A 10,272-nucleotide genomic window follows, 5' to 3' on the forward strand; every position below is an offset into this window, starting at 1 on the left:
GCAGGGCCCCGGCGCCGCGCTGCTCCTGCCCGGGGCTCAGCTCGGGGCAGTGCAGCCGGGCTCCCTCACCTGGTGCCGCCAGAAGGGCGGCCCCGCGTGCAGCTGGCTGCAGAAGCCGCCTCTGTCGGAACCGCCCGCGTGTTCCTCCGCCAGGTGGTCGTGGGCGCACCGCTCCGAACCGCGGCTCCCCGGGGCGCAGCCATGCACGGGCCCCGCCTCCGCTGGGCCCAACGGAGTCAGCCCCGGCCGCCGAAGCCGAGCCGGCAGCCCTGCTTCTGCCTACCGCCTGGGCTGCACCTTCCCCACGCTCCTCCGCAGCGCCCAGCCCAAGGGTGCCGCGGAACCCCACTCCCTCGGCCCCCTCCACCCCCCGGCCCTGGATGACCCCCAGTCGCAGGAAGGTGAGGCCCAAAGGGGCCCGCTTGTCTGTGCGACAGCTGGGTGCGATGGCTGTGAGCATGGGGGGCGTGTTGGGAAAGGGCCGCCCGAAGTGAACGGAGAAAAGGTGAAGGAAGAACAGGGGCATGGACATCATGCCGTAGGCGGGGCCTAACCGGAGCCCCAAGCCACACACCGAGCTGCCCCCTCCCATCTTTCTGCAGGTCCATTTGTCCTCTGGCGAGGATTCTCCGAGCCCACTCACCACATGGGCCGGCTCAGAAACGCCAAGATCTACGTGGAGAGAGCTGTCAAGGTCGGAGGGGGGCTGGAGGGGTCCCCATAGGGCCTGGGATGGCTCAGCCTACTGACCAAACTGTTTTCTTGTGCTCCGCACCCATCTCCAACGATTTCCCCAGATTTTATCCACCTTCACAGCCAATCCTGAGAGCCAAGTCCACCCTCACCAGCCCACTCCTTTACCAAGGATTCAGTGCCCTTGAACCACCCCTTTTGTGCCCACTTCTTCTGTGCCCACTGCTGGCTGGCTGCACACACACACACACACCTGTGCTTTCTCCCTCCAACACTGCGACTTTTCAGTTCTCTAGGAAGGTTCTCCAGGACACAAGTGACTCCCTGCTTCCCTCCCCACATCCCCTTCCTAGGCAGACTCCTCTGTCCCTTTGCCCAGGGCCAGTAGTACACTGAACCCCTGATCCACACATCCCCATGTCCTTTCCAGCCCACCCTCTGCTCTGAACTTCACACCCACACTTGCCAGTCCCTGCATGATTGACCACAGTCTGCCCAAACCTGTGCTCCTTCCCGGTCTCCTCCAGCTTTCCCTCTCCCAATCGGCTGCTTCTGGCCCTCCACCCCATACAACTGATTCCATCCGCAAAACCAGTTCTCCTCTCTCCAGGCCCATCACTGCCCCATTTCCACTCCTCCTGGCTACTGCTATTCCTCTCCTGCATAAACCACAATAGCCTGGGCTGCACCAACTGCTCTTTGACTTAAACACTGTGTCCATGGGCAAGCTTCTCCACCTCTCTGTGCCTCCGTCTCACCACCGGGAAAGTGAGGATAGTAGTACCTAGTACGAACGCCTATCCTTGGTCTAGTGGTGTGTGTAAATGCGTAACATAATGCCTGTAATGTAAGGTAGGTAGAGTACTTAATGTATAACAGGTGCGCAGTACGTGATGGCTAGCGCCTTGGTCTATCTGGTGGTGTCTTGGGTTAAGCAGTGGGCTACTAACTGACAAGTCAGTGGTTCAAACCTACCCGTCAGCCTGTGGGAAAACATCTCAGCCATCAGCTTCTTTACAGAGCGACGGCCTTGGAAGCCCGGTGGAGCAGTTCCACTCTAGCCAGTTGGACGGCTGAGAGTTGAGTGGTGATACCGCGGTTGCTTGAGCAGGGAGCATGAACATGGAGCCAAACAGACACACACACACACACACACACACAGAGACAATACAGGACTGCAGCACAAAACACACAGACAGAGATGGTACAAACTGCAGCCTTGACAGCCCACAGTGCTTTATTTTTATGTACTCAATACTGGCAGTGTTCCCAGGTAAGTCTGCTATTCCCGCGCTTGAATTTCTCATAGCCTTGAGAGTGAGTTCTGTATCTCGGCCCATACCGCTTTGTTTACTTCCTGCCAGGGAACACTGTTTGCAGCTACTCCCCCAAATTCCTTACCGTTTGCAGTAAGGAAGCAGTTTGTGAGAACCAGCTAGGACAGACGTTTGTGCACTGTCCTAGACAGATACATGACACGAGACACAGGGCTTCTCTCATGGCTCCTTCAAGTGGACTCCACAGCTGGGGGTGTGGGCTTTCACAGTTCTCATTCTTATGTACGCATTATTCTTTTTGACTTGTTTTGTCCCCGCTGCTGGAATAGAAAAGTGTTCTGTCTGGCTCCCCACTCAGTCCCCTGCGCCTGGCGCTTGGACAGTATCTATTGAACAAGTGCCCACCTCTCACCTTGTAGCAGAAGAAGATCTTTATGATCCAAGGCCACTACCCAGTGATCCGGTGCCTCTTGCTCCGGAGGGGCTGGGTGGAGAAGAAGATGGCTCATCACACAGGCACCATTCTGCCGCCACCCCAGACCGACCTGGATAGACCAGTGATAGGTGATAGTGACACCCCCGAGGATGGTGAGTGGTGTTCTTCATGCCCAGCCCTCCCTCCTACACCCCTTTCTCTCAGTGGTGCCCATGCCCCCAGGGCTAGCGCCCCCGTCTGGGCATGCAGACCAAGGACTGGGCTTTGCCTCCACAGAGGATGAAGATGAGGATGAAGAGTCATCACAGCTGTTGGAATTCGGCGGTGGCGGTTTGCTGGCATGTGAAGCCCTGGAGGGGACCCACGCTCTGATGGTGAGTGGCCTGCGAGCCAGGAGGAAGTAGGGTGTCAGGGGGTTTTCTGGACAGTGCGAGAATGCTGGTGTCCAGCTGGGTAACCTCAGGGAAGCCCCTTTCCTCCTCTGGGACTCAGTTTCCCCTAGTGCAGTAAAATCGAATGCTTCCCCTGCAGGCTAGGTGGGCCAGCAGGGTTGGGGGGGCCCAGTGGGGATGTAGACAAGGCTGGCCTTGGATATGGAATTCTGCTAGGTTGTCTCAGAAGCCGGGCCTGCTCCTCCTCGCTTCCCAAGAAGAACCCCACAGCTCACCCCTTCGTCTGCCCTTGGCTAATGAGGGCTGGCAGGAAGGGCTAAAGAAATCTGAAAGAGGCCGATACAACCAGGTGGAGGATGTGCACGCTGAAGTAGGACCCTGGGTCCAGTCTGGGTACTTGGACTTGGTACTGATTGAGTGGGACTGCGTAGACTATCAAGGAAGGTGGGATGCTGAACTTCACACAGCTCAGCCTAGTCCGCGCTTGTGAGCGCTTGTGAGCCCTCTGGCTCTCCCTGGGCAACCCTCAGTCCCTGCACTGGGGAGTGGGGAGAACAGTAGTGAGGATTGAATGAGTTCAGACATGCAGAGTGCTCTGTACACACCGCGTCAGTAGTAACTAATAGTCCTGTGTCCGAGGTGTAGGTAGGGCAGAGGGGCAGGGGTCTCAGGGAGGGCCTTTTTCCATACCCTGTGCCCATCCACTTGGAAATACCACCCCAGGAAAGCCCCGGGCACCCCATGCAGGCCTGGGCACCTGTGTGGCGCACTGTGGCGTGGCTCAGTCAGCCTAAGGGAGGTGGCAAGCTCACCTGCTCCCCTCCCCCAGAGGAAGAACTGTCTTTTCTTCCCTTGCGTAAAAGTGGCTTGCGGGCTGGAGGTCCCTCTGGAAGCCTCCCCTGCTTCCTGTCCACCTGCCCTGATCTAGCTGGCCAGGGGACACCTGGGCTGCTCTCACCAGCCTCCCCTGTCTGCCCCCACCCCCACCCCGCAGTCCCGCATGGTTCGGAACGAGACCCCCTACTTCATCTGGACCACTCGGCGCGACGTGCTGGACTGCCGCTTCCTCTCCAAGGATCAGATGTTAAACCACTATGCCCGGGCTGGCTCCTTCACCACCAAGGTGGGCTCTCCAGGAGGGCAGGCGGGGCTACCCCGGGACAGCTCCCTGCACCCCTTGTCCATAAGGAACAGGAACCATAGCAGTCTGAACGATTGGAAGTCAAGCCTGGGCTCAAGCCCAGGCACAGATAGAGGAGTCACACAGGCTCTGGAAGGCAGACCAGATCTGGTGCCAGACAGTCAATCCAGTATGACTGAGCAAGAGGGAAGGGATCTGGCCAATGGGCCCAGTGTGTCTGCCCCAGGGTTAATTAGCAGGGGACTCCATCTCTCTGAGCCTCCAGCTCCTCCTCATGACACGGGGATAACAGCATACCTACCTCTCCGGTTCCTGGCCAGACTGAAGAGCTTTTCCTTGGCCCCTGGTATTGTTTGATTGGTGTGGGCTCGCGAGGCTGTCCAGAGGAAGTGGATCTTCAAGAGGGTTGTGGGGCACTCTTAGCAGAGCACAACAGATGGAGATGGAGATAAGCCAGTGGGGCCCAGCAAGAAGGGAGAGGCACTGCGTCGGGGCAGGCAGGGCCTCCTGAGCTGTCCCTGTGGGTGCTGGACGTGGAGGAGTTCCCTGGAAGGTTCCCTGGGCAAGTCTCACCCTGCCCCCTGGGCGGCTAACTCCATAGGTGGGTCTCTGTCTCAATCTGCGGAATCTGCCCTGGTTTGACGAGGCGGATGCAGACACCTTCTTCCCGCGATGCTACCGCCTCGGGGCTGAGGATGAGAAAGGAGCCTTCATAGGTAAGGAGGCCCCAGCTCAGCCCTGACCCTACCTCCTCAGGCTGCTCGACCAGGGCCAAGGACCAGAGGCACTTGGAGAAGAACAGGCCTCGTCCAGTGCCCTGCTCTCCCCAGCAGCACTTGCCTCCTCTCTATCTCTGGTCCTTACCTTGCCCTGATGCCCCTTCCCTTAATGTGGCCCCAGCTTGCCTGCCTGACACGTTTAGGAGAGCTTTTACATAGGTCAGCTGTTAAAAGAGTTGGCCAGTTGGTTGCGTTTTGAATCTTAACTCCAGAATAGGCCCAAGCCTAGTCAAACTCCGTTGGATGGTTTAGGTTCCAAATCAAGAAAAGGCTCTACACCTTGGGTTTCTCTGAGAAGTTCTTTTCCAAGTTGAGAACGTGGGTCCAGACGAGATACTAAGTTTAAATTATATGTCAAGTAGGTTTCAGCCCAAATGTCAAATTATTTACAGACCAAAGGTCTGGTTCTTAAGGCACAGTACAGATCAGAAGTGAATCAGCAAATAAATGAATAAAAGTGGATTGGGACCAGAACATAGAAGTCGTGACAATGGGTCCCGGCCAGATTCTGGGGCAGAATGTGCGCTAAAGCAGGTCAGTTTCCTGGGCCAGGTTCTAATTCAGACTCTAGAATCAGAAGAGGCAGAGTCAGGTTCCGGATCCAAAATGGGGCAGGTCATGATCAGGTTCCAGAACTAGAACCGGCCTGGAGCCCAGGGGCTGAGCAGGATATCCCCTGCCCTGGGAGCAGAGGACTTCCTGCTGACAGCTGCCCGCAACGTTCTCAAACTGGTGGTGAAGTCCGAATGGAAGTCCTACTCTGTCCAGGAAGAAGTGGAAGGAGGCCCAGGCAAGTACTATGCATAGTATTTACTCCCCAACCCCACCCCATTCATTTATCCATCCATCCATCCATCCATCCATCCATCCATCCATCCATCCATCCATTTATCCGTCCATCCATCCATTTATCCATCCATCCATCCATTTATCTATCCATCCATCCACCCATTTATCCATTCATCCATCCAACCATCCATCCATCCATCCATCCATTTATCTGTCCATCCATCCATCCATTCATCCATTCATCTGTCCATCCATCCATCCACCCATTTATCCATCCATCCAACCAGCTATCCATTTATCCATCCATCCATTCATCCATCTAATTATTCATCCTCCTTCCCACCTATCCATCCACAAGTGTGTGTACCATCCACGTCCATCTGTGCATCCACCACACTCTCCCATCAAGCCATCCATCCTCTCATCTGTCCACTTGCCCATCAACCCATTTATTCACCCATCTCTTGACTGTGGATTGACTCATTCACCTACCTTCCTTGCATCACCTACATATTTTCATCCACCATTTCACTCCCCCAACTTCCCCTACCTTCCCACCTATCCTCTACAGATCATCTACCCATCTGCCCACCCAGTTTTTCCTTCCTGCTCTCTACCACCAATCTGTCTTCCATTCCGTACACTCTCCCATTCTCGTGTCCGACACCCATATGTCCCCCGGTCAGTTGTGGATTGGCCCACTGCCTCATTCAGCTCTCCCACGAGCCTGGCACATGACCAAACATCCTAGCGAGGACAGGCTAAGATGCCGTGAGTCCATCCTTGCCCACGGGAAGCTCAGTTCCCTGAAGTGGAAGCAGCAGTCGACCTGGGCAATTGGCATGTGCTCTGAGAACCAACCTGCAGTGTCTGAACAGAAGGAACATTAGGGAGTGGTGGGGAATGGGACACAGAGGAAGCCTCATTGTATATTGACCTAATCTGCTGCTTGAGATTTCTGGATTTATCTCCTACCTCCAAGCCACCAGTTCTGCAATCCCAGAGTCCTGTTAGCCAGGGATTAAAGAAAGTTCAGGGCAGTTCTACTGGAAGGAGTAAAAAAACTGCCACCTTTGGCAGGAGACCTGCCCCAGGTTGTCTCCTGGATGTATGCTCCAGGTACAAGGAAGACGATTGTGAACTGGAACCAGGGACACAAGAGTCCAGGTGTGACCAGGGAGACCCATGGTGCCAGGCCCAGTGTGGGACCAGGGGGAGGGGGGGGCGGGATGCCAAACATTATTATATCAGGAGTTGAGAGTTCAGGGTGAATCAGAACCATAGCTTTTGGGGTCCAGGTCAGGGCTTTGTGTACACACCTTAGGGATCGGTCTCTGGTGGTTCATGGTCACGTGTGTGTCAGAACTCCAGGTGTGTGAAGGATTGGAAGGTAGGATTTTACTTGTTGACTCGTTCTTTGCGGGCTTAAGAGTCGTGTATTAGGCTTCAGGGGGTGGCTGCTGATTTCTCGTGTGTGGCAGAGTGCGATGGCTATGAATTTAAGAAGTCAAGTCTGCTTTGAGGGAGGGGCTCGTCGATGCCAGGCTAAGGCTCCCCGGTGCATGATGGGTGTCTGCGGTCCGGGCCGGCGGCCTGAAGGAGTGTGCTGGAGCAGTTCAGTGCTGTCAAGGACAGAGCCACAAACAAGCGCAAACCCTGGAAGACGGGGAGGGAAAGGGAGCGCAAGGCCTTGGTTGAGCGGCAGGTCCTGGGCAGTAGTGGATGCAGGTGTGGGCTCAAGTCTCAGGTAGATTTAGAACCAAGTTTCAGGTGAGGGACAAGCCTGATGTAGCAGGGGAGGCTGGTGTTAGTTAAGGCGTGACTTCAGATAATCTCAGGCGGTGGGGGCATGGCTTGTGTCAGGTGGGCTGCCCTGCAGGTGGGATCATAACAGGTGTTGCCTGTCTCTGCAGAGGACAAGCAGTACAAGAAACCCCAGAAAAAGCCCATGGTCGTGTCCCCAGAGTTTGTGGATGAGGCTCTGGGTGCTTGCGAGGAGCACCTTAGCACCCTGGCCCACGTGGACATCGACAAGAGTCTGGAGGCCCCGCTGTGTCTCCGCCCCGAGGGCTGGACACTTTTCCTGCAGCACTACTACCGGGTGGTCCAGTGAGTATGTCTGCAGCTGGGGCTCTGGGCAGGGGCGGGGGCCCTGCTCGCAGGGGACCTCCATGTACTGAGGGACAGACCCTTTCTCTGTCCAGTGCAGCCCCCTTCTTGCTCACCCTGCTACTCAGGAGCCCAAGAACCTTCGAGGGCTCCCACTGCCTCCACAATTAGGTTCAAACCGGTCTTCCTGGGTCTTGACATCGCGGAGTCTTCAGGGTCTGGGTGCAAGTCCTGGCTGAGTGATGTTGAAGCCCCGCGACCTTGGGGACATTACTAATCTTGAGCTTTACTTTTCTCAATACCAAATCGATTTTAAAATAATACCTACCTTAACCAGCGGGTTAGACTGGCTCATCATGTTGACTTACCAGATCGGAACCTATTACATCATTTAGATTATATCCTGGTTGGGGGGTGGGGGGGGGGGCTGTGTTGCACAGGATGCTAGTTCTACAGGTAAATAGAACTGATGGACAAAGAGCTTGTGGTTCATCACATCTGGAAAACATTTGGGCAAGACAAAGGTAGCCCGGGGTCCCGGGCGAGGGCTGCTCAGAATCTCTTGGTGTTGTGGGCAGGGGTAGAGAGCGCCGCATCCTATTAGCTCGAGCAGCCTTGGACTGTGCCTTCCAAATGCACTTTATGAGAAGGGAGTGGAGATGGTGCTGTGAGTGAGCTTGCGCAGGAGGGTCTGGAGAGAGAGGAGCCCCACAGTCAGGGAGCACAGTTCACAAACATTAGCTGAGTCCCTGCTACACACCAAGCATCGCCCCAAGTTCCAGAAACCACGCAGAGTCCTGCCCTCAAGGGCACCATGCCGCCTCTGAGATGCAGAAGTAAGTTGTACACAGTGGGGATTTGCTCGGAGCAGATGGTCAAGCTGGTGGTGGTGGTGGTAATGGTGGTATCAGCTGCTGTCTAGTAGCCCCGCCGACTCACGGTGATGCCCGATTCCCACACCATCCCTTTGATTAGCTGTGGAGCAGACCATTTGGGTCCATTAAGGATTTCAACGGCTGATGTTCAGAAGTAGATCTCCAGGCCTTTCTTCCTAGTCCCTCTTAGTCTGGAAGCTCTGCTGAAACGGATTCATCACCAAGACAGGAGGTGGCTGTGCACGAGGTGTGCTGGCTAAGAATCGAACCAGGGTCTCCTGCACAGAAGACTAGGATGCTACGACTGAATCACCACTCCTCCCTCCATTCAGAAAGGAGCCTTCCTCGACTCATTGCATATTACTGCTCAGTTTTCCAGCACATCTTCTAATCGACATTTTGTCAGTCTTGGCTTGCCACACAAACGCTGGTGGTTCTCTTTGTTGCTAAATATAAAAATCCTGTTGTCATGACTGGATATACTCTTTCAAACCACACATGACCTGACCCTACTGCCTCCAAATGACACGTTCCCAGACTGAATTAGCTGAGCAGTCACTTTATGCCGTGAAGACGTTTCCATCAAGACCCTGACGTAGAAGGAATATTCATTCTCAGGAGGCCTCGTTCTGGGCACTGCTCCAGAGCCTACCGGCTCTTTATTAAGAAGCTGATAAGTGCTCCCTGCTGGAGCCCGCCCAAGAGGCCAAGACACTAGAGCGAGGTTGGCCCCTCAGAGAGGTGTCCTTCCTATTCAGCCAGGGATAAGAAATGGGAGCAGCCTTCCGGAATCTTGTCTGACCTGGTTTGGTTCAGAACAGAGGAACAGGTCCTCCTTTGTCCAAGAGCCCCTATCTGTACAGCGCAGTTGCTGAGACAACTAACTCCTGCCAACCATTGGTGGAACAACCAAAGCCCAGTGGTACTGGGTTAGGCATGGATCTGTTGACTGCAAGATCGGGGGTGTTCAAGCCCACCAGCTGCCCGCCCCAAGAGAAAGACAAGGCTGTCTGCCCCTGTCAAGATTCATAGCCTCGGGGACCAAGTATGGGGTCACTATGCGCCAGAGAAGCCTTTTGCCTGGTTTTGGAGTAGGTAGGGCTCACCCAGTAAATGCCTGGTACAGTGTTTGGGTGAAGAGAATTCCACAGAGAATGACAATAATGCCGCTGACTAGCTCACCGCCCTCCAGTCTATTCCCGCTCACAGCGACCCTGTAAGGACGGGTCGAAAACTGCCCCCGTGGATTTCCAAGACTGCAAATCTCTATAGGAGAAGGAAGCCTCCTCTTTCTCCCTTGGAGCTGCTTGTGGTTTCAAACGGCTGACCTTGCAGTTAGTAGCCGGGCTCATGATCATGACACCACCAGGGCTTGGCAGCAGAGGCAGGAGGAGTGGGGGAGGAGGGATGCAGGAAGGAGGTGTGGGGCATCGCTGTGCTTGGGATCGACTGAGGAAGGGATCCACTCGTCACCCCATGTTAGGTACCGATGAGATAGGAAGTGAGCCCACCAGGCCCCTGTGGGAGGAGGACCCAGCAGGACGGGAACTGACTCCTGGCTCAGCCATGAAAGTGGCAGTGTGTGGCCTTGGCCACATCCCTGACCTCTCCAAGCTTCAGTTTCTACTGCATGAAGGTCCGGGGTGGGAGGTGGGGTGCGGGCACAAGCCCTTTGTGCTTGGCTACTCATCCAAAGATTGGAAGTTTGAGTTCACCCAGAGGTGCCTTGATCAAAAGGAGTGACCGTGCCACAGGAAACCCTGTGGGGTGCAAGCCTGCTC

General features: G+C 55.3%; 1 protein-coding gene across 7 annotated transcripts in view; it reads left to right on the top strand.

Moving 5' to 3' along the window:
• Positions 1-172: 172 nt before the first annotated feature.
• Positions 173-10,272, top strand: part of TTLL3 (tubulin tyrosine ligase like 3) — a 42,563-nt gene continuing 32,463 nt past the window's right edge. For 4 of the 7 annotated variants that reach the window (XR_006680050.1, XM_045290056.1, XM_045290052.1 and 1 more), the window contains exons 1-8: positions 318-401; positions 603-694; positions 2,390-2,558; positions 2,683-2,780; positions 3,793-3,921; positions 4,541-4,655; positions 5,410-5,508; positions 7,421-7,616. Coding sequence is in view for 6 of the 7 variants with exons in the window: in XM_045290056.1 (XP_045145991.1) it covers positions 647-694; positions 2,390-2,558; positions 2,683-2,780; positions 3,793-3,921; positions 4,541-4,655; positions 5,410-5,508; positions 7,421-7,616 (854 nt within the window). In the remaining variant the exon portion in view is untranslated. Of the gene's footprint in view, positions 402-602; positions 695-2,389; positions 2,559-2,682; positions 2,781-3,792; positions 3,922-4,540; positions 4,656-5,409; positions 5,509-7,420; positions 7,617-10,272 lie in introns of all 7 variants that reach the window. The other 3 variants (XM_045290053.1, XM_045290051.1, XM_045290055.1) reach the window with 3 other exon arrangements.

The sequence above is a fragment of the Echinops telfairi genome, unplaced genomic scaffold, assembly GCF_000313985.2.
Source record: "Echinops telfairi isolate 266 unplaced genomic scaffold, ASM31398v2 ScPeMD7_31;HRSCAF=116, whole genome shotgun sequence".
In the NCBI taxonomy this organism is placed as follows: Eukaryota; Metazoa; Chordata; class Mammalia; order Afrosoricida; family Tenrecidae; genus Echinops; species Echinops telfairi.